General features: G+C 38.1%; 1 protein-coding gene across 1 annotated transcript in view; it reads left to right on the top strand.

Annotated features, from left to right (window-relative positions):
* Positions 1-24,871, top strand: part of CD53 (CD53 molecule) — a 39,338-nt gene that overhangs the window by 9,590 nt on the left and 4,877 nt on the right. The window contains exons 2-5 of the mRNA XM_084755623.1: positions 13,999-14,077; positions 15,826-16,014; positions 22,164-22,238; positions 22,744-22,839. Of these exons, the coding sequence (XP_084611749.1) occupies positions 14,015-14,077; positions 15,826-16,014; positions 22,164-22,238; positions 22,744-22,839 (423 nt within the window). The 5' untranslated portion in view covers positions 13,999-14,014. The remainder of the gene's footprint in view (positions 1-13,998; positions 14,078-15,825; positions 16,015-22,163; positions 22,239-22,743; positions 22,840-24,871) is intronic.

Genomic DNA, 24,871 nt, shown 5'->3' with positions numbered 1-24,871 from the left:
TAATAAGAAATTTACAGTCAAATAAAAAATACTGATATTCAGTTTTCCAGTGTGGTTTGTTGAAAGAATATTCTTCATTCTCTACTGTATTGACTTTACATATTGGCTTTACATCAGTTTGCCACAAATATATTAATTCTATTTAGTTTCATTATTTTGATTAGCATTAAGACTAGATGACTTTTAATGTTGTAGATTTATATAAACAAGGTAATTAGGTAATATTTGGCCTCTAACATTATTCTTTATAAAATTCATCTTATTATTTTAAGTGCTTTGAATTCCTAAAGGAACTTTAGAATTTATTTATTTTCTACATATAAAATCTGTCTTGAGGCTATGGATTAAAATTGTAAGAAATTTATATATAATATATGTGAAGAACTGACATTTTAACAATATTGTTAAAATAGATCCATGGACATGGTATACCTTTCCATTTCTCATATATTTTTCAAGTACAGAAATGCTTTTTAAAAAGTCTTCATTGTACAAATCTTTCACTGCATTTGTCACCAAGTCCCACCACTGGAAGCATTGCCTGGCAACAAGAGATGGTCAGCTGAGACTTTATATCTCTTATTACTGGGAGTCCTCATTTTAGGATCACCTTCATATATTCCAGAAAGTTTCCACGGTGCTAGGTTTCCATACCACCCCTAAAACCCCACAACTACAGCCTTTGATCTCTTTACTTTCTCCCTCCACCCCATCACCCCTGCAATCTGATTCCCTCATCCTGTCCCCACCACCTAGTCTTGAGGTAAAATCTATTCTGCTTCCCCTTCCCAAGGAGATCCATCCACCACCCCCAACCCTCCTCTTTATCTAACCTCTCTGGGTCTATGAATTGTAGCTTGGTTACTATTTATTTAATGACTAATAACCACTTTATAAGTGAATATACACCATATTTACCTTTCTGGGTCTTAGTTAACTCATTCAGGATCCTTTTTTAGTTTCATCCATCTGCCTGTAAATTTCATGATGCCATTTTTCAACAGTTCATTTTGTAAATGTATCACATTTTCTTTATCCATTCTTCTGTTGAGGGACATGTAGGTTGTTCCCAGTGTCTGGCTATTGTGAGCAAGTACTGTGGTGGACTTGAAATCAGGAATCATGAAACTTCCAGCAGTTTTTATTTGTTCAAATTGTTTTAGTTATACTTGCTTTTTCCCCATATGAAGTTGTGAATTGTCCTTTCAAGGTCTGTAAGAATTGTGTTGGGATATTGATAGGGATTGTGTTGAATCTCTAGATTTCTTTTGGTAAAAGAGCATTTCTTTCCTTTCTTACTCTCTCTTTCTCTTGTATTTTTTTCTGTTCTTTTTTTCCAGCTTATTTATTCACTTTACATCCTGATTGTAACCACCTCCTTCCTCTCCTCCAGGTCCCTCCCTCCCCCCCATCCCCCCCCCCACTTTCCTCCTTCTCCTCCCTTACTCCTCAGAAAGGGGAAGTCCCACGCCCCTGCTACCAACCCACCCCAGCACATCAAGTCCCATCAGGACTGAGACACCCTTTTCCACTAAGGCCAGGCGAGGAAGCCCTGGCAGGCAGAACTGATCTAAAAGCAGACAACAGAGTCCATGTCAGAGTCAGCCCCTGCTCCCTTTGCTAGAGGACTCACATGAAGACCAAGCTACCTATTGGCTACATATGTGTAGGGGGCTTAGATTCAGTCTATGCATGGTCCTTTAGTCTCTGTGAGCCCCTCTGGACCCAGGTTATTTGAGTGCGTTGGTCTTCTTGTGGCGTTCTTGTCTCCTCCTGGTCCTTCTAGTCTCCCCACCCGCCGATTCTTCTACAAAGCTCCTCAGCACTCTGCCTAATGTTTGACAGTGAGTCTCAGCATTTGTTTCACTTCACTTCCGCGTGGAGCTGGGCTCTCCTCTGCAAGAATAGCAGAGTATCCTTCAGTATTAAGGATAGTATCCAAGTCCTGCTATGCTAGGGCAGCTGGGCTCTAGTGGAGACATACTGCTCTGAGTGTTGCTAATTGTGTTTTATTCCTGTCATGTGGGTATCTGGCTTTGAATGATTATAAGTCTAGGTGCTGATTGTTAGATTTGTCTTTGTTGGGTAGGAGTTTTGACTCTTGGTTTCTATTTCCTCTCTGGATTTTATAAGAGTGCAAGCTGCTGTGGTACCCATTTTCTTGGCCTGCTTAGCTGGTGTGTTTATAGGGAATGCCTGCTGGTGTTGGGGGCTGGGATACTGAGATGAGTTGAGGGAAGAAAAGTTGGAGGAAAAGGTCTTTGTATGATATGTTGGGGATGGTTCAGAGAGAAATGTGTGACCACATCAGGAGTCCAGCTATGGAGCTGGGCATGAGACTGGGGGTGTTGGATCTCAGGAGCTGTAGGAGTAGCGTGGGTCTCCCTTCAGCGTACTTGCTGCCCCGGGAGGAGTGAACCTTTGGTTAGTAGGAGATGACTGCTCAGGCTGGGTTCTGGACAAACAAACAAACTGTGGGAGGAAGATAAGATGGGGAAGGAAGATCTGGCTATTGTGCCTACAGGAACAATGAGCACACAACTCTTTGACATATGTCCTAAAACTTGCTATCCTACTCCATAGACACTTGTAATTATTTTTGCAACAGGATCTAACTATATACCATAGATTGATCCAGAACATGTGAACGTGTAACAGTCTTCTTGCCTCTCATCTTGATGTAAAATTTGCAATCAAATGCTAGGATTACAGCATGCGCTATGTTTGTCCCTCATCCTACTTTTTCCCCCTTCTGTATTGACCTTCCTCCTACCTTGTTGGATCCACAAGCTAGAAGAATTAATCTAAAATCTTATTTCTAATTATTCATTGAGAGTTCTGTGGATGTATATAATGTATTTGACCATATCCCCACCCACTTCTCCTTTCAAACCACCCCAAAACATTTCTTTTTTTTATTTTTTAAATTAATTTATTCTTCTTACATCTCAATGGTTATCCCATCCCTTGTATCCTCCCATTCTTCCCTCCCTCCAATTTTCCTCTTATTCCCTTCCCCTATGACTGTTCCTGAGGGGGATTAATGAACACAACTGACATCTACAGGGTATCTACTAGATCACTGACAACTGAGCAGTGGCCACACTTTGAAAAAAATTTTACCTTCCTCTGTCTATTACACAGCACTCATCAAGTGCCACCAGATCCTGGGCCTCAAAAGCTTTTCTAAATTCATGCTAGAATTTTATGGAGGGCATCAATAAAGGTAACCACAGTTGCTGTAAGTTAATGATAGTACACTTCCAATACAAGAATTTTCATTCTCCCTTCCTGGACTCAATGTTATTATTACTTACTACAAACTTATCTTTTACTTTATTTATTTATTATTTATTTATTCATTTATTTATTTATTCATTCACTTTATATCCTGCTCATAGCCCATCAATCCTTTCCCCTCCCTTCTGTCCCCTGCTTCCCCTACACCCTCTTCCCTTATTCCCCAAAAGGGGGAGCCACCTTCAGCATTGCCACCAGCTCATCAAGTCATATCAGGACTGAGTGTGTCCTCTTCCCCTGTGGCCTGGCAAGGCAGTCCTGCCAGCAGGGAGTGATCAAAAGCTGGCAGAGGAGTCCACGTCAGAGAGAGCCCCCCTCCCTTACTATGGGACCCACACGAATCCAGAGCTACACCCTCAGGTACACCTTTGTAGGGGGTCTAGTCCAGTTCATGCAAGGTCCTTGGTTGGTGCTTCAGACTTGTTAGACCTCTCTGGGTCCTGATTAGCTGGCTCTGTTGGTCTTCTTGTGAGGCTCCTGTCACCTCCAGGTCCTTTTCTCCTTTCCCCCACTTTTCCACAAGACTCCCTGTGCATCTCTCAATGTTTGGCTGTGAGTATCAGCATCTCTTTTGAGGTGCTGCTGGGTGCAACCTCTCACAGGACAACTCTACTTGACTCCTGTCTGGAAGCATAGCTGAATATCATTAAGAATGTTGTTTCTCTCACATGAGGTAGGTCTCAGGTTGGCCCGGGCATTGGTTGGACCTTTGGCCAATCTCAGCTACATCTGCTCTGTATTTATTCTAGCATTATCTCATAGGCAAGGTGAACATTGGGTGGAAATTTTCGTGGATGGGTTGGTATTCCCTTCCCTCTACTAGGAGACTTTTCTAGTTAGAGGTTGTCCTCTTCAGTATCTATGACCCCTGCTACTAGGAGTCTCTCATATCCCCCTGGGAGCCAACCATGACTTAGGTCTCCAGCTTGTCACAGACATGCCTCTGCCAACAGTTTATCTTTTCTCTACAGGCCTTTTTTCTCCCACCCCTACGCTCCCCAGGTCTGCTCTTTCCCTTCATATCTCTCTCTGTTTCCTCTCCTACTGTGTTCCCTGTCTCCAGCCACTACCTCTGTCTATTATATTTCTCCTTCTGAGTGTTGTTTAAGCATCATCCCTTGGATCCTCTTTGTTACTTATCTTCTTTGGGTCTGTGCATTGTACTGTGTTTATCCTGTACTATATGGCTAAAACCCATTTATAAGTGAATACATACCATGTGTGTCTTTCAGGGTTTGGGTACCTCATTCAGGATGATCTTTTCAAGTTCCATCCATTTGTCTGCAAATTTCATGATATTGTTGTTTTTAATAGCTGAGTAGTATTCTATTGTGTAAATGCACCACAGTTTCGTTATCCATTCTTCGGTTGATGGACATCTAGATTGTTTACAGCTTCTAGCTATTATGAATAAAACTGCTATAAACATAGTTGAGCAAGTGTCCTTGTTGCACAGCGAAGCAACTTTGGGTACATACCCAGGAGTGGTATAGCTGGGTCTTGAGGTAGAGCTAGTCCTAATTTTCAGAGAAAGTGCCAGATTGGTTTCAAAAGTGGCTGTACAAGTTTACACTCCCACCAGCAATGGAGAAGTGTTCACCTTTCTCCATGTCCTTGCCAGCATGTGCTGTCACTTGAGTTTTTGATCTTAGCCATTCTGATGGGTGTGAGGTAGAATCTCAAAGTCCTTTTGATTTTCATTTCCCTGATGACTAAGGATATTGAGCATTTCTTTAAGTGCTTCTAGGCCACTCAAAATTCATCTCTTGGTAATTCTCTGTTTAGCACTGTATCCCATTTTAATTGGGTTATTTTGTGTTTAATTTCCTGAGTTCTTTATATACTTTGGATATTAGCCCTTTTTCAGATATAGGGTTGGTGAAAATATTTTCCCAGTCTATAGGTTGTCACTTTCTTCTGTTGAGAGTGTCCTTAGCCTTACAGACTCTTTTCAGTTTCATGAGGTCATGTTTATTAATTGTTGTTTTCAGTGCTTGAGCTGTTGGGGTTCTGCCCAGGACGTTGTCTTCTGTACCCATGTGTTCAAAGCTATTCCCCACTTTTTCTTCTATTAGATTTAATATTTCTGGTTTTATGATGAGGTTTTGATCCATCTGTACTTTAATTTTGTGCAGGGTTGTAAATATGAACTTATTTGCATTCTTCTACATGCTGACATCCAGTTAGACCAGCATCATTCGTTGAAAAATGTTTTCTTCTTACCATTGTATGGTTTTCACTTCTTCATAAGAATCAAGTGCCTGTAGATGTACGGGTTACTTTTTGGGTCTTTTATCCAATTCCATTGGTGCACCTGTCTGTTTTTATGCCAATACCATGAAGTTTTTCTTACTATTGCTCTGTATGTAGTACAACTTGCAATCATGGATGATGGTACCTCCAGAAGTCCTTTTATTGTACAAGGTTGTTTTTGCTATCTTGGTTTTTTGCTTTTTAGTACTAAGTGGAGAATTGCTTTTTAAGATGTGTAGATTGCTTTTGGTAAGATGGCCAATTTTACTATGTTAATGCTACTGATCCATGAACATGGAAGCTCTTTCCATCTTCTGATATCTTCTTCACTTTCTTTCTTCAAAGACTTGAAGTTCTTGTCTTATACAGGTCTTTCACTTGCTTGATTAGAGTTACACTAAGATATTTTATATTGTTTGTGGCTATTGTGAAGGAAGTTATTTCTCTAACTCCTTTCTCAGCCCATTTACTATTTGCATAAAGGAGGATACTGATTTTTTAAGTTAATTTTCTATCTAGTCACTTTGCTGAAGGTGTTTGTCAGCTGTAAGATTTCTCTGGTAGAATTTTGGGGTCAGTTATATGTACTATCATTATCATCTGCAAATAGCAATACTTGGACTTCTTCATTTTCAATTTGTATTGCCTTGATCTCTTTTGGTTGTTTTATTGCTCTAAATAGAATTTCAAGTACTACATTGAAGAGATATACAGAAAGTGGGAGGCCTTATCTTGTCTCTTATTTTAGTGGAATTGCTTTGAGTTTCTCTCTATTTAATTTGATGTTGGCTATTGGCTTTCGTATATTGCCTTTATTAAGGTCCAGCATGGATCTTGTATCCCACATCTCTCTAACAGTTTTATCATGAAGGGTGCTGGATTTTTGTCAAAGGCTTTTACGCACCTAATAAAATGATCATGTGGTTTTTTTCATTTGGTTTGTTTATATGATGGATTTCATTGATGGATTTTTGTATGTTGTACTATCCCTTCTTTCCTGGGATAAAGCCTATTTGATCATGGTGGATGATGTATTTGATGTGTTATTGAATTTAGTTTGCAAGGATTTTGTTCAGTATTTTTGCATTATTATACCTGAGGGAATTTGGTCTGAAATTCTCTTTCTTTGGTGAGTCTTTGTGTGATTTATGTGTCAGGGTGACTGTGACCTCATAGAATGAATTTGGCAGTGATCCTTCTGTTTCTATTTTGTGGACTAGTTGGAGGAGTATTGGTATTAGCTCTTCTTTGAAAGTCTGGTAGAATTCCGCACTAAAGCCATGGATTTTTTTAATTGGGAGACTTTTGATGACTGATTCCATTTCTTTGGGTGTTATAGGCCTATTTAAATTGTTTACCTGATCTTGATTTTAACTTTGGCAAATGAAATCTGTCAACACAACCACCATTTTTTTTTATTTTTAGATTTTCCAATTGTTGTGGAATACAGGTTTTTGTTTTTGTTGTTGACATTTAATTTTTTTATTTTTAAGCATCAAAACTTTCTCTAAATTCTTTGGTTAAATTAATTCTTTTTTCCTCTTTTTTCTTTTTTTAAATTAATTTATTCTTGTTACATCTCAATGGTTATCCCATCCCTTGTATCCTCCCATTCTTCCCTCCCTCCCATTTCCCCCTTATTCCCCTCCCTTATGACTGTTCCTGAGGGGGGTTACCTCTCCCTGTATATGCTCATAGGGTATCAAGTCTCTTCTTGGTAACCTGCTGTCCTTCCTCTGAGTGCCACCAGGTCTACCCCTCCAGGGAACATGGGCAAATGTGAGGAATACAGGTTTTTGAAGTAAGACCAAATGATTCTTTGGATTTTTACAGTGACTCTTGTTATGTTGTTATGTTTTCATTTCTGATTTTGTTAATTTGATTACTGCCTTTTAGTTAGCTTGGCTACTAAGATAGATTTGTCTATCTTGTTCATTTTCTCAAAGAATCAGCTCTTGGTTTTATTGAGTCTTTGTATTGTTCTCTGTGTTCCTGATTTATTGGTATCACCCTTGCGTTTCGTTATTTCTTGCCATCTACTCCTCTTGGGAGTGCTTGCTTCTTTTTGTTCTAGAGCTTTCAGGTGAGATACTAAGTTGATAGTATGAGTATTCTCCACTTTCTTTATGAAGGTGCTTAATGTTATGACCTCTCTTTTTAGCATTGCTTTCATTGTGACCCATATGTGACCCATATCCATTCATTTTCAATGAGTTCTACAAGATATTTAATTTCTTTATTTCTTCCTGACACACTGGCCATTGAGTAGGAAGCTTTTCCGTTCCCATGAATGTGTAGGGTTTTTCTTGTTTCTCTTGTCGTTGAACTCCAGCTTTTTTTTCTTAAAATACATCTTTAATCCATGATGGTCTGATAACATACAAGAGATTATTTCAATTTTCTTGTAACTGTTGATGTTTGCTTTGTGATGAAATATGGAGTCAGTTTTGGAGAAGATTCCATGAGGTTCTGAGAAGAATGTATAATCTTTTGTGTTTTGGTGAAGTGTTCTGTAGTTATCTGCTCTGTCCATTTGATTCTTGATATCTGTTAGTTCCTTTATTTCTCTGTTTAGTTTTTGTCTCAATGATCTATCTATTGGTGACAGTGTGGTGTTGAAGTCTCCCACTATTAATGTGTTGGGTTCAATGAGGAATTTAAAATTTAGTAATACTAATGTTTCTTTCTGTAAAATACCAAATCTATTTTTCATCCACATATAATAGAATAACTCTAACCTATAATAGATCGTAAACAAAGCATGTCTACTGTTTGACAACTTAAGTACCAACAATTAAAATAAATTAAAATGGAATTTAAAAATATGTTAACAAAAATCCAACAAATTGTACCTCTTATCACATGTACTGTTGCCTCAAAGGGAAATACCCACAAAGCAGCAGTATGCCAAGAGTTAATGTTGATGACCAGAGAACACTGTGAAGTATGAAGCGCTGTTGAATAAAAAACAAAAACAAAAACAAAAACCCAAACGTATAATTTGTATGCATTAAAAAATTATAGCTAGAGAAATCTGAAAGCACCCCCCCCCATTTTCAACATTAAGCACATTGATTTGTTTTATAATAGATTTGGTGATATTTTTAAAAATAGAGGTTAAATTTTTGACCCCTGTTGTTTATAACCCACCTCAAGATTTACATGTATCATCTCTTTGAACTTCCTGTGCACTGCTGGAGTTAGGCAAAGATCCGGTCAATCATCTTGCAAACTTGGTTAATCTTCAAAAATAGGTTTTAAAAGTGCAGATCCTAAGAACACTGTCTAAATTATGTACATGTGGCTTGTGGATGGAAACAGGGCCTGGTGTGTAGGCTCCTGATACAAAAGCACTTTCTGCAAGAGCAGACATCTCCACCCATATCTCCCACCCAGGAAGCAAAATATCTCCACAAGGGCCCCTCAGGTTGCACAATGAGATTAGGGAGAAGTCAGGGTTCTTTGAGCCCTTCACCCTTTGTCCTATCCAGTGGGGTGGAGCAAGAAAAATGAGCAATGCAAATTTATTTTGAAACAGTTTCTTAATAAAATATTTTGGGTTTCCTAAACCCATGAACTGTTGAATAAATTCAGACATCAAAGGAACTCAAGTTTAAAACACCAAGTGAGGCAGCTGGTGGCTCTCCTCCCTCAACCCAAAGCTGCCTGCGCACTGAGGAAATCACCATGACTGTAAAATAAAAAATGGGGGAGACAAGGGTGTCTACAGCATACTTTCTCTCCCTGCCTCCCTGAAGACTCAGCCAGATTTAAGGTGTCCACACCAGACTCATGAAGACTCCAAATACAAACTAAAAAATTCCCCCAAGCCTTTCGCTCTCTTAAAATTGCTTCCTACCATGCAATTCCCACGAGTAAATATGGTATATAATAATGTTTCTTTTTATGAATGAGGGTACCCTTTCTTTTGGGGGAAAGATGCTCAGACTTGAGATATATTTTTTGGTGGATTTTTCCTTTGATGAGTATGAAGTGTCCTTCCCAATCTCTTTTGATTAATTTTGGTTGAAAATCTATTTTATTAGATAGCAGAATGGCTACTACAGCTTGCTTCTTGGGTCCATTTGCTTGGGAAACTTTTTTCCAGCCATTTACTCAGAGATAATGTCTATCTAATTGCTGAGTGTGTTTCTTGTATGCAGCAGATTGATGGATCCTGTTTTCACATCCATTCTGTTAGCCTCGGTCTTTTTACTTGGGAATGGAGACCTTTGATGTTGACAGATATTACCAATTATTTCTAATTCTTGTTATTTTGATGTGTGTGTGTGTGTGTGTGTGTGTGTGTGTGTGTGTGTGTGAGAGAGAGAGAGAGAGAGAGAGAGAGAGAGAGAGAGAGAGAGAGAGAGAGAGAGAATGTGGTGTATGCTTTCATTTTTTTTGTTTTGATAAAGTATAATTTTCTTTTTTAAGTATAATTTTCTTATATTTGGATTTTATTGAGCTTCTTTATAATATAAGTAAATTATTTTTAATCTAGTTCAGAATTAATAACATATCAATTCTTCAAGTATTTTTCTCTCTTTTCCTTTGGGAACTCCCATTACATAAAAATTATGATATTTAATATTGTCCCATCATTTAGAAATGCTCTATTTATTTAAATCTTTTATATTCTCTCATTTAAAAGGTTTTTTACATGTTAAGGGATGGGATAACCATTGAGATGTAACAAGAATAAATTAATAAAAAAAAGAAAAAAGAGAAAAAAGAACAAATAAAAGGTTTTTTACTATCTTAAACTTTTTTTCTTTTAAAATATATTTTATTAATTTATTCATATTACATCTCAATTGTTTTTTCATCTCATTTATTTATTTTTTCTGCATTCTACCTTTATTTATTTATTTATTTTTTAAATTTAAGTTGGCATTTTAATTTTTTAAAATTAATTTATTCATATTACATCTCAGTTGTTAGCCCATCCCATGTATTATCTTAAACTTTACAAATATTTTCTTATATAATATCTACACTGCCATTAATACATCTCAGTTTATTTTTATTTCATGGATTGAAGTTTTATCTTTAGCATCCCACTTGCATATATATCAGTATTTAACCTAGGATGAACTCAAATTTGTAATCTTCTTTCCTAAGCATCCCTAGCACTGAGATTACCGGTATGTGTCATCATATTCATGTCTTGATGAAAGATTACCTTGGCTTATCTAGATGGGCATTGTCTACATATAATCCTCCCTCCCTCCCTTACACTCTCTCTCTTCTTTCCTTTCCATTTTATTTCCTCCCAATTCTCTCTCCATCTCATTCTTTCTTCCCCTCTCTCTCCATCCTTCCCCTCTGATTCTTTCTCTCCTCAGCTTCCACGTGTGCGTATTGTCCTGTCTAAGGGCATAAATCAGAGAATGATAGAGCTGGCTGCTCGATGTACTCCTCTGGTTCTCTCACATACATATAAGCCTACACCACTTGTACACTTCATGTACAATCACACAGTGGTGTCCTTGCTAAAATAAGGACAGCCTCTTTTTGTAAGTGGTGTAGCTCTGAAGGGAAAGCTGTCCTGGCAGTCAGGAGCCATGGAACACAACAAAGTCACACCACACAACAAACCTCACATAAGGAACTTATTGGGATTGATTTCCAAAGTGGTTGTATAAGTTTGCACTCCCACCAGCAGTGGAGGAGTGTTCCCCTTCCTCCTCGTCCTAAGCAGCATGTGCTGTCACTTGAAGTTTTGATCTTAGAGATTCTTGTAGGTGTAAGATGGACTCTCAGAGCTGTTTCGCATTTCCCTGATGACTAGGGGCATTGAGCATTTCTTTAAGTGTTTCTCGGCCATTCAATATTTCTTTGTTGAGATCTGTACCCTATTTTTAATTGGGTTATTTGGTTTGGTGGTGTTTAGTTTCCTGAGTTCTTTATCTATTTTGTATATTAGCCTTTTGTCAGATGTTTGGTTGGTGAAGATATTCTCCCGGTCTGTAGGCTGTTGTTTTGTTCTGTTGACAGTGTCCTTTGGCTTACTTTGCTTTTCAGTTTCATGAGGTTCCATTTACTAATTGCTGATCTTAGGGCCTGAGTTGTTGGTGTTCTGTTCAGGAAGTTGTCTCCTGTGCCAATGAGTTCAGGCTCTTCCACATGTTTTCTTCTAACAGATTTAGTGTGTCTGGCTTTACGTTGAGGTCTTTAATTCACTTGGACTTTAGTTTTGTTCAGGGTGATAAATATGACTCTTTCTCAGAAAATTTGGACTAATGCTACCACAAGAACCAGCCACACCACTGCTTGGCAGTTCACCACCATACAACAAGGATATTTGCTCAACTATATTCAGAGTAGCTTTATTGGTAATAGCCAGAATCTGGAAACAACTTAGATGTCCCTCAATCAAAGAATGGACAAAGAAACCATGGTACATTTACACAATGAAATACTATTCAGCTATTAAAAAAGGAAATCTTGAAATTTGCAGGCAAATGGATGGAACTAGAAATGATCATCCTGAGTGAGGTAAACCAGACCCAGAAAGACACACATAGCCCAATATAGATGTCCTTTGAGAAACTCCACCCAGTAGGGGACAGGGACAGACACTGGATCTTGCTTTTGGATTCCAGGTAGAGCTCTGAGAGTGGTATGGAAGAATGGGAGAATGGGAGGACCCAGAGGGTTCAAAAGCCCCAGAAGGAGACCATCATGGCTGGCAGATCTGGGCCCAGTGAAGCCTGCACAATCTGCTGCACCAACCAAGAACAATGTATTCAGTAAATTCAGACCTCCTGTTCAGATATAGCCAATGAGAAGCTTATTCTCCACAGTTGTGGGGACAGCAGGGACTGCCTCTGACATGAACTTTGGTGTCCCCAATTTGATCACTTCCCCTTAGTGGGGAGGCCAGGTGGGCACACAGAGGAAGGGGAATCAGGCTATCCAAATGAGACCTGAGAAGCTGTGGCCATGTGGTAGGGGAGAAAGTCCCCTTCTGTCAGAGGTCTAGGGGAGGGGAATAGGGTGGAAGAAGGAGGAGGGTGGGAATGGGAAGATACAAGTGAGAGAATAACAATCAGGATGTAACCTGAATAAATTGCAATAAATTAAAATTAAAAAATTATTCATAGGAAAAATTCAGGAGGGTCACTGCCTCTGCTCAAATGAGAAACAACAGGGAGCCGAGCAGACAGAGGCAGTGTATAGGGAGGCAGAGCTTTTGAGGGTGGAGATTTCCAGGGTGATGTTTGGTGCAATTTCAAGTCTTTAGCTTGGGAGAGCTCAAGGATTGATGGCTTTTCCTGTTCAGGGATTTGGTGAGTTTCTGTGACAAGCTCAGGGATTGGTAGATTTTTTCTGCTCAGGAATTGGTGGGCTTTTTTGTGCGGTAAGGTCTAGCCACTCTCTTGCCTCAGGGCTGGGAATGACATTATAGCCAGTAGAAAATGACAGGGCAGTTAGGGAAGTCTGGAGGCAGGGATTGGTCCGAGCTCCCAGGTGGAGGTAATTTTCCTGCCTTGAGGGTTTACAAAGTTTACAAAGGGAGTACATGGCTGGGAAGGCTTTCCCTTCTGCTTGAATTGGTGTGAATAGCCAACACATTAAAAGACCGTGCTCATATTGTGGTTTCTTTTACGTTCTTCATTATTTATATTTTGGTGTTTCCTTCCTGTTATAAGATCAACATCTACTGGAAGATGTCTAATACTTAGTCATGACCATATGCAGAACAGAAATATAGATGATTGTATATAAAAGGACAAGTGAGGCATAGGTATACCCCCTCCCACTTTCATGTAGAGAGTTTTTACAAACAATTTAACAACAAATGATTTAAAAAGAGGCCATAGATTTGGAAAAGAGTGAGGAAGGGTATATGAGAGGGTGGGGGAGTAAAGGGGAGAGAAAAACATTGTAATTAAAATACAGTCACAAACCAACCAATCAACCAACCAACCACCACCACCACCACCACCAAGAACAACAAATTTAGTACCTAATGAATCTGAAGACAGTTAAAGAACTGGCTGATCAAGTCAATGGCCTCCTGCCCTATGTATTGATCAGGCAATCTTGGTCTCAAAGGCTATTTTCTTGAGTAGTCAGACATTAGTCAGTAATGTTACATAGAACCCAAAGCACTGGCTTAATCTTTGTCGCTGTGACTCATCTTCTTGTTCGAATGGTTGTATTGTTGGGACATGGGGCTTTCTATACCACCAAACATTGCTTACTTAGTTGGCGTAACATTCAGAATTCAAGATAATGGTTTTTCAACCCTGGATTCAATTTTCAAAGTATGAAACAGGGATTTGGGAAAACACATCCAGAGGATAGATACAGTTCAAACACAAGCTCATGGTGATGATCCTTCAACCTTAAACATTTGCAGCTTGGAGTCTGTGGTACTACCTTACAATGCCAAATCTTTTTTTTTTTAATTCATTTCTTATTCCTTTTGTTTTTTAGGGCATACTATCCCAGCATGGGCATGAGCAGCCTGAAACTGCTAAAATATGTTCTGTTTTTCTTTAACTTGCTGTTTTGGGTAAGTAGCTTCTTTGAGCATGTCCGAAATGATACCACTCCACTCTAGGTACGCTGTTACTCTTTCTTCTCAAACAAAGAGTATAGTTTAAAATATGAACTGTGCATGACTGGGTAATATCCAGATCATTTCGCCTACGTGCAAATGAGTAATAATTTCCTCTCTTATTGCCATTCTGTCACACTATAAGCCTATAAACTCAAAAGTTATCAGTAAAGTTAATGGAGGCGACAATTCTCTTTGGGGGCTTTAGGGTAGCATTGCAAAAAGCTAGCATCTGTAAGTCAGAAATGGACTACAATTTGGGTGTTAAATTCAACCCCCTTCTCATCTCCAAGCACATGGAAGAATATTGACCAAAGAACTCATATGGAAGTTCCTTTTCTAATTTTTTAAAGTACTTCTATGCTGACTTCTGCATATCTAGGCTATTTCACATTCTCACCAACATTGTTAAAAGCGTCTTTCTTCTGCCATCTTGGTCATCATTTGTTATTGATAGTTTTCTTTATGACAGTCATTCTGATGAGATGAGATGAGATGAGATGAGATGAGAAGGAATCTCCATGTAGTTTTGATGTAGCTAGAGATGTTGAACACTTTTTTCATATATCTGTTGGCCATTTGTACTTCATTTTTTATAGGTGCTCATTTCCACTGTTCATTTGTTGACTGGATTTTTGTTCTTTTATTCTTTGTTTTTTTGGACTTTCATATGAAATATCCATTTTATATCTCTTTTTATCTTCAAAAGATTCATGATCACCCTATACCAATGACAGTTGCACATATATGCTTTTTATAACACCATTAACAATAGTTAAATTGTTGTTGCACACTAGACAACATCAACAGATGAGTGTATAAAGAAATATGGTATATATACATAAGAGAGTTTTCTTAGCCATAAAGAAGAATGAAATTATGCAAAAAGTAAATGAAACTTGAGGTTATGTTGAGTGAAATAAGTCAGTTCCACATAGAAAACTATTGCATTGTCTCCAACATATGTGGAAACTAAGAAAATAAGACATTTAACTGAAAAGACTGTTAGAAGTGAAAAGAAGAAAAATTCAAAAGAAAAAGTAGATAAGAAAGATTAATAGAAGAGTGAATAGTATCAAAGTGCATTACATGCTTGATGTGTAGAAATATACAATGAAATATTTTGAATAATTAATATGGACTAATAAAAGTATAAAGTCTACAGACATACATATCCATATACTTTTTAATTTAACATAAAAAAGAGATGTCCAAGAAGTTTCACCGGACTGAAAGTAGCAACTGCATTTCATATATAAGATGAACTAGTACTCATGTTTATTGGAATATTCTTATAAGTTCGGGTTGTTTATAGTTTCCTATCAAGACTTTCTTCAAATAGGGTGTCTTAGCTACATGGTCATACTCTCCAAAGAAAAGGTCATGTGTCGACAAGTAAGCAGGCAAGAGATAGAATATCTGAGGTATTAAGTTAGGCTTCTGTACAGTACAGATATTAGGTCCTTCATAAAGATGATCTTTCTTTGATATCTGGAACTGTGTAGTAAAATATTTGCATGTGACTTCATATATAGAAGATGATATTTGCTTTCTATTATGATAATGGGGAAAAAAAGAGGTGACCTCATGAGTCTTGAGTCAACAAAAAGATGTGATTCTGATCTCAAGAAAGTGAGAATATAATTGAGGAGATATTTAAGAACAACATTCACCTTAGAATGCTGTGAAATTCTTCTTTTCAGATCTGTGGCTGTTGCATATTGGGCTTTGGGATCTACATCCTGGTCCACAACACCTATGGAGTTCTCTTCCGTAACCTCCCCTTCCTGACACTTGGCAACGTTCTTGTCATCATTGGCTCCATTATCATGATAGTTGCCTTCTTGGGCTGCATGGGCTCAATCAGGGAGAATAAATGCCTGCTTATGTCGGTGAGTCCTTACAGTAGCTGTGGTACTCTGAGTTGAGGTAGATGATGTCTCAAGTTCAAGGTAATAATGTTTCATGGTAAATTAGTTTTTGGGTAATATATACAATTAAGAGCTGAGAAGGATAGGCAGGCAGTGGTGGCACACACCTTTAGTCCTAGGATTCAGGAGTCAGAGGCAGGCAGATCTCTGAGTTCAAGGCCAGCCTAGTATCTACATCAAGTTCCAGGACAACCAGGGCTACAACAAGAAACTCTGTCTTGAAAATGAAAAAAAAAAACCATACAGGTAATAAACACACAAATTTTGGCTTGCTTACTTACTGCTTTTATTCATTCTTTTGCAACTCAGATGGAAGCCTATAAAATAATGCACCCATATTGGGGTTGGGCCTTCCCATACAACCCTTAACAGATACCCCCAAGACCAACATGACCTAGATAATTTCTCAAGTAAAGTTCTTTTTCCAGTTGATTCTAGGTTGTGCCGAGTTTACAATAAAAACTAACCAACATAGCCCATCCCATCAATTTCACACACACACACACACACACACACACACACACACACACACACACCATTTTGAGATATAACTTTCTATCCTTTATTCCATCTGTCTCATGTTAATATCAGATTATAAAATATAGTCCAATTCCAGCCTTACAAAATTTCCAACACTTCAAAGTTCAAAGTCTTTTAACTGTGAGTTCTTGTAAACTAAAATGATGTTACATATGCAAACATTGTTATTCTGAGAGAGAAGAAACAGAAATGGAGAGGGGTAAAAAACAACTATGCCAAAACAAAAAAAAAGCACACAAACAAAATTCACCAGCATGTTGTACTTAGAAATATATCAACAACTCTTTTCTTTTAAAAATATTTTATTAATTTATTTATATTATATCTCAATTGTTATCCCATCCCTTGTATCCTTCCATTCCTCCCTCCCTCCCATTCCTACTCCCATTACCCCTACACCCCTCCCCTATGACTGTGACTCAGGGGGACCTCCTCTCCCTGTATATGCTCATAGGGTATCAAGTCTCTTCTTGGTAGCCTGCTATCATTCCTCTGAGTGCCACCAGGCCTCCCCATCCAGGGGATGTGGTCAAATATGGAGCACCAGAGTTCATGTGAAAGTCAGTCCCCACTCTTCATTCAAATGTGGAGAATGTCCTGTCCATTGGCTAGATCTTGATAGAGGTTTGAAGGTTACTGCACATATTGTCCTTGGCTGCCATAGTTTGAGCAGGACTCCTGGGCCGATCCGCCTATCATAATGTACTTCTTGTACATTTCTAGGACCCTCTGGATCCTTCTAATTCCCCATTCTCCCATGCTTCTCTCACCTAAAGTCCCAATAGAATGTCCTTCCCTCTGTCCCACTTTCCTGGTAAGTGAAGTCTTTCATGAGACATGCCCCTTGGGCTAGTGTCCAGATATAAGTGAGTATATACCATTTAACTCTTTCCGTGTCTGAATTACACCACCAAACCAAATAACCCAATTAAGAGATGGGGCTCAGAACTAAACAGACAATTTCAACAGAGGAATATTGAATAGCTGAGGAACACTTAAAGAAATGCTCAAAGTCATTAGTCATCAAAATGACTCTGAGATTCCATCTTACACCCATCAGAATGGCTAAGATCAAAAATTCAAGTGACACCACATGCTGGTGAGGATGTGGAGAAAGGGGAACACTCCTTCATTGCTTTGGGAATGCAAACCAGTACAGCCACTTTGAAAATCTATCTGGCACTTTCTCAGAAAACTGGGAATAGGGCTTCCTCAAGACCCAGCTATTCTACTCCTTGGAAGATACCCAGAAAATGCTCCACCACACAACAGGGACATATGCTCAACCATGTTCATAGCAGCCTTATTCATAGTAGTCAGAACATGGAAGCAGCCTAAGTGTCCTTCAGTAGAAGAATGGATAAAGAAATTATGGTACATTTACACTATGGAATACTACTCAGCTATTAAAAACAAGGAATTCACGAAATTTGTGGACAAATGGATTGAACAACTATTTTCTTAAAGGCTATAAATTTGAAAAAGGCCAAGGACAGGTACATGGAAGAGTTTAGAGTAAAAACTGAAAGGAAGTAAATGATGTAATTATATTACAATCTGAAAAACCCAACAGAAAAAAAACCTAGCAGTGTATATACCAATGTAGTTCCAATGTCTAGAAGCTGAGCCTTGCATTGTGGACTCCAAACAACTTGGATAGCTCCATCCTTCCAGTTATGTTGCCTGTAGCAATACAGATTTTTTCCACTCTACAGTTGTATCTCTACTTAGTAAATATTGACATTTCCAGTGTTTGGGTTCTCCACTACAATTGAGGTATCACCTCCATTAATTTCCCTTAGGGTCTCTCTGCAGAAGATCTGAGCCTACCACAAAGTTTCAATACTCAATTTCTCCCCATGACTGCTTTATGCCTTCAAAACTAGTACCACAGGGATAACTATTACATCTCCAAATTCTTCTGCAAGCTCAAGATATGACCTTTCCCACTGCTTCAAAGCTGAACTGGCTTCTGAGGAGAGAATCTCAGTTATCCCAAATGAAACTCAAGGAGTTGTTCACTTCAGTGGTACTGATCTCATTGACAAGCTCTTTCAGCCCCAGCATGAACAACACACATAGAATAGTACATATAGGACAAAGAGCAAAATGTCACATTGAGGAAAAAAGCCCCCATCTCTATTGTATCATCCCAGTGAAGCATAGGAGGGTTTACTTCAATAATGCCAATCTCCAATAAAGCATAGCTTTCTTCTGCTCCAGCATGAGACCGCACATGTGACATTAGCCCAAATGTCACATGAATATCCTCAAGTCCAGTAAATGACTAAGTCCATGATCTGAACCTGCATGCACTGTTAGTAATCTCTTTTTCAACACTCCACAAGAATAGCCCACTGAGCTCTATCCACATCACTCAATGGGATTTTCCAGATCAGTTTTCCAACATCTTCCTTAATCCCCCCAAAGTCACAATTTTTGACTGCAGCTTCATTATCTAGAACTCAAAATGATAATAGTAACCATCTTAAGAGTTGTTTTTTTTATGGTATAAGCAAGTAAAGGACACTGAATAACCTGAGATCTTGGAGTGCACAATAAATATTAACTTCTTTAGACTACAACTCTGTTGTTAGTAATAGCACTATGCTTATGATTACAATCATTATTCTACATCAGTGCTTCCTAATTTCATTTTGAGGATAAAAAAGCAATGTATTTTATTTAAATAAAACATAATAAGGTAAAAACAAATCAAATTAGAACAAAACAAACAGAAGGAAAAGAGTCCAAGAGAAGGCATAAGAAACAGAGAGAGATGAGGACCCACGTGTTTATGCACTTAGGAAACCCTTAAAAATACAAAACTGGAATCCATAATATATACTCAAATAACTCTTTAGGGTAAAAATATAAAACCAAAATGTAATAAACAGCCCTGAATGACACTATGAGACAAGGAGTCTTCAAAGATGCCACTGAATTAATTTTCTGTTGGGCATCTACTGCTGGACATGTGGCCTAGCCACCCTTAGGAATAGTTTATTTCCCCTGAGACTCCCTTGTAGAAAATTAAATTTCTTTTTGGAAATTGTTAAAGAACTAACTAAAAGTTAGAGAACTAAGTAGAGAAACTGAAACTACATATAAAATATATTTAACACAGAACTCCCAATTTTTACAATCTCTACCACTGTGAAATGAGGATACTTATTAATTTTATGTATTTATGTACATTCATGATATAATACATCATTCAAGGGAAGTGAAAAGGAAATCATTGCTTTTATATGCTTCTCTCACCACTATTGCTTAATTAATTATCTTTATAACACAGAGACATAATATATATTTACATACACACACATATATATTGTATCTATCTATCTATCTATCTATCTATCTATCTATCATCTATCTATCTCACATTTTAGGAAACTGAGGTTCAGAGAGATTAAATAAATTGTTATAGGGAGAGCTAGTGATCAAGTCAGAACACAAATTCTACCTGAAAAATATAGAAACACTCGGTTATTAGTCTCTTTAAATACTTTTTCCAAGAACAAGTCTATAAAGTTAAGAGATTTTCAATTTACAACTTTGTCATAGGTTTTTGATGGTGGATGAGTGGTAAAATATATATTTTGTATTGCAAGTGTAAAATCCAGCATAAAGCTCCACAGTTTCAAAATGTCTATTTTAACTATGTAGAAGTTTGTTGAGATGTATAGATTTTGAGTCTGCTTAATTTTTCTGTGTGGTGTTTTTATTTTAAATACTTTAAAATAATAAAGTTAATTAAAATATTTTTCTCATAAACACAACACAACAAAACAAACAAACAAAAAGCAACATCACCAGGTTCATCACAGCAACAGCCCTACTTCTTGGTTCCAATTTCTGATTGTGTTTCCCTTCTGTTGCTGTAATAAAATGCCCTGAATAAGAGAGGCTTAGAAGAGAAAGATATTTATTTGATCTTATTAATACAACTATAGTCCATTGTTGCATGGAAGTTAAAGCAGGAACTTAAAGCAGTCAATAGCAGATAGAGAACTAATGCATGAATACCTGATTACTTCCTGTGTTCTCAGGTGACTTTCTTTACTCAACACAGTTAAGGGTCCAGCCCATGAAATGGTGTTACCAACAATCAGGATTAGTCCTCTCACTATTATTAACAATTAAAATAGTCCTCTGCAGACATGCCCACAGACCAACCTAATCCAGATAACTCCTCAATATACTGAGGAATTGGTGGTTGAGTCTAGATTGCTAAGTTGATAATTAAAGCTAATTATCACAGCTTCTTATCAGCTCAATTTCATAAACCAATATTAGTTTGTTGCTCACTGAGATCCCAAGGCTATGCAGAAGACATTAGTTGTCTATGGAATCCATTTTACACTATCAATAATGGCACTTGTCATTGTCATGTCCTTTCACAGCATGTGTTTTTCCTTCATGCTTGATTGAAAGCATGTTCTCACCTTTCTACGACATTCTCATGTAAGAACACACCTCAGGATCTGACAGAGTCATTAAGCGATGGAAGATATCAGTAGATTCTTCTGAACACAGTGACCCTCCCTAATGATATAGAAGTATTTCTTCACTCATGCACAAAGTAGCCTACATAGTAGGAGTGACCCAGTTTGGGTAAGAACCTTGGTTGAAGTTCTTGAACAGTAGAAATGGAAGGGATTTGCAGTAGTTCTGTCAAATAATGAGCCTGAGGAATCCCGTCAGGCTTAGATTTTGCCTGCTGTCATAGGCGTAAAGGAGATGCACATTTTCCTAGTGTATTAAGGGCAGAGGTTGGTGTAACAATGCCTCCATTCTTATGTGTTCCTATCTTGGTTATCTCTCCAGTCATATTATCAATCTTCTCTTGTAGATCAACATGTAATCTAGAGCCAAGATCATCATCAACAACAACAACAACAACAACAGTTATTAGACAGATAGCAAAGGATAGGAGATATCAGTGACAGGATAAATGACTTAAGCAGTCAAAATTGGTATTTACATTGTTTTAAGAGGTGAAGAACAAATGAAATTGTGAAAGTCTTGTGTGTATAAATGTTATGCAGTGATTAAAATTCTAAATTTGGAGAAAAAAAAAAGACCTAGAACTATGATTAGGGTCTCTCTTTCCTTCTGTTTTCACAAGCTTCATTCATCATCCACCCTCTATCTTGAGCTGGACTTGATCTGATGTATAGGACAAGCACCCAAACTTATGCATTACTTTTGTTTTTTCTCAACTGTTTCACTAGGATGGTGCTCAATGATGCCAGAACAAAATTAGAGCATAGTGAATATTCCCATGAGAATCCAGCTGTAGTAAAAGAACACATATCCCTCATAAAGCAAGAGAGGATGTAGGAAGCCATGAGGAGGCAGGAGAAGTTCCTGTGCATTTGTGTGTGTGTGTGTGTGTGTGTGTGTGTGTGCATGTGTGTGTGTGTGTGTGTGTGTGTGTGTGTGTATGTGTGTGTGTGTGTGTGTGCATACACACACTTGAGTAGACCTGTTTGCTCCCAAGGCAAAGAGAGGTAGATCAGAAATGGAATCAATGTTCTGATCATTTCTCTGCTTTGTCACAGTTCTTTGTTCTGCTGATGATTATTCTCCTTGCTGAGGTGATCATAGCCATCCTTCTCTTTGTGTATGAACACAAGGTAAGTTATAAAGAACATGGGATACTCTCGTATTGGTAATATGGGGAACACACAGTGGAGAAGAAGTTTGTAAAACAAAATTAGCACTAAGTTATGCAAATGAAGTAGGCGGATGAGAGATTAATTGCAGTTGAGATTTAAAAATGTTATGAAGACTGTATTTGAATGATGCCTTGTAAGGTACCTACATAGAAAATGAAGTGATTTTGTCTTCCTCCTGCCTACTTTTCTCCATATAGCTGGCAGTCTTTTCAGTAAGATATGACCTTGGCTTTGTGAAATTATAGTTCTGGAATGATAAAAGTCTATTGTGCATATCTTCCTTTGATACCATAAAGCCTTCATCTTGTCTCCCTATATAGCCTCCTGTACTGTACTTCCCTAGTTCTGACTTCTTGAGTGGGGGGCAGGGACCAGGGGGATCTATTTGGTCCACTAGACCTCTTAGTTCTTGAATTCGTTTTGTTTTTTCTATGTCTCCTCTGGTGGAACATGATTTACCCAGCTGAACCAGTATGTGGCTGAGGGCCTGAATGACAGCATTCAACACTATCACTCAGACAACAGCACCAAGATGGCATGGGACTTCATCCAGTCACAAGTAAGTACATACAAAATCTTGCTCAGATGAGGCAGACTGAACTCCCAGACTAAGTCTCCAGAAACCAATGTCTCTTTCCTAAAGGTTTCAGACTCAAATATCTTTAGTTCTAGAGTCCAAAGTAATACCTTTGCTCTCATAGGTATGGGAGTTCAGGAGTAGATCTAATTGGTACATTTCCTGTATTATATTTTATTCTTTACCAATTCACATAACTTCATTACTTTAGGTCTAACAGGATGAAAAGAAGACCCAAATAAGTCATGTTGGATTATTTTACAGAGTTTCCAAAATTTTATTGAAATAGTATAAAATAAGCCTTTTTATAAATTCCCAAGTCACCATAATTATTATATTTTTATCTAGCCCTATAATGTCACATTCTCTGCACTTTTTTCTTATCCAGGAACATATATCAGCTCTGCATCCTTGCCTTATAAAGGTATGCGACAAACAGGGACTAGAGAACCTTGTAAAGGCATGACCAAGGTCTCAAAAACTATCATGATCACCCATGACAGATTAATAAGGAAGAATAAGAGGAAATAAAAGGAAATTATAACATATAAACAATGGGAGGACTTGTTTGTTTCATACAAAGTCACAACTTCTCTAGATTTCAAATTCCTTTTTTTTTTGTTTAAACCCAGATTAGATCTCCTTCTCCACTCAACAGTGGAGAATGTCCATCGGCTAGTCCGGGTAGGGGTTCAAGGTTTTTACTGCCTATTTTTTCCTTGGCTGTCGCCACAGTTTGCAGAGGACCCCAGGGCCCAGACTCGCCTATAGTTTTCCAGGACCCACTGGATCCTTCCATTTCCTCTTTCTCCCAGGCTTCTCCCACCTAAAGTTTCAATAGGATGTCCTCCCCTCTTACCCACTATTCTGGTAGGTACAGTTTTTCATGGGGACGTACACCTTGGACTAGTGTCTCGATATAAGTGAGTATATACCATTTAGCTCTTTTTGCTTCTGTGTGAACTCACTCATTATGACAATTTCTAGTTCAATCCATTTGTCCACAAATTTTGGAAATTCCTTGTTTTTAATAGCTGAGTAGTATTCCATAGTGTAAATGTACCACAGTTTCTTTATCCATTCTTCTATTGAGGGACACGTAGGTTGTTTCCAAGTTCTGGCTATTATTCTAACTTTCACACAAACTCTGGTGCCCCATATTTGAACATGTCCCTTGGACGGAGATGCCTGGTGGCACTCAGAGGAAAGATAATAGGTCACCAAGGAGAGACTTGATACCATATGAGCATATTCAGGGGGAGGAGGTCCCCCTCAGACACAGACTTAGGGGAGGGGAGGGGAGTAGTAGGGGGGAAGTGGGAGGAAGGGAGGAATGGGAGGATACATGGGATGGGCTAACAACTGAGATGTAATATGTATAAATTAATAAAAATGTATTAAAAAAAAAACAAAAAAAAACCCAGATTAGAAGTCCCTTTTGATGTTCACACACACACACTAAAGTGAAAAACAAAACAAAGGCAAATAAATCTCTTGATACGTGTCATCAGCTTCATACTGATTTTTTTCACTGTCACTTAATTTAATCCCCTAAACATTTTGATGGAATACTCTAAAGAAAATAAAATACTGGCCATTATATCATATCACCCACTAAATACCACTAAAGGGTCTGGCTCAGTGGTTAAGAGCAGTTACTGCTTTGGCAGAGGATCTGGGTTTTGTTATAGCACATACATGGTTGCCCACAACTTCCTGGAACTCCCATTCCAAAGGATCTGAAGCCCTTTTATGGCTTCTACATGTTCCCACATAAATGTAGTGAACACAGAGTCACACACACACACACACGCACGCACGCACACACGCACGCACGCACGCATGTGCACACGAAATCCTCAAATAGCACTAACAGTCTATATTCCAAATATTCTAATTTTCTCAAAAATTTCAACTTATTTGGATAAACCAAGATGTACAAAAGATGTCTCAAAATTTCCTTTACTCTATAACTGTATCTCACTTTCTTTATGGTATGTGTATGCCAACAAGA

Source organism: Acomys minous (assembly GCF_964271855.1).
Source record: "Acomys minous genome assembly, chromosome: 14".
Taxonomy (NCBI): domain Eukaryota; kingdom Metazoa; phylum Chordata; class Mammalia; order Rodentia; family Muridae; genus Acomys; species Acomys minous.
Note: the sequence above shows the minus strand (reverse complement) of the source record. Positions and strands in the feature narration are given on the sequence as shown.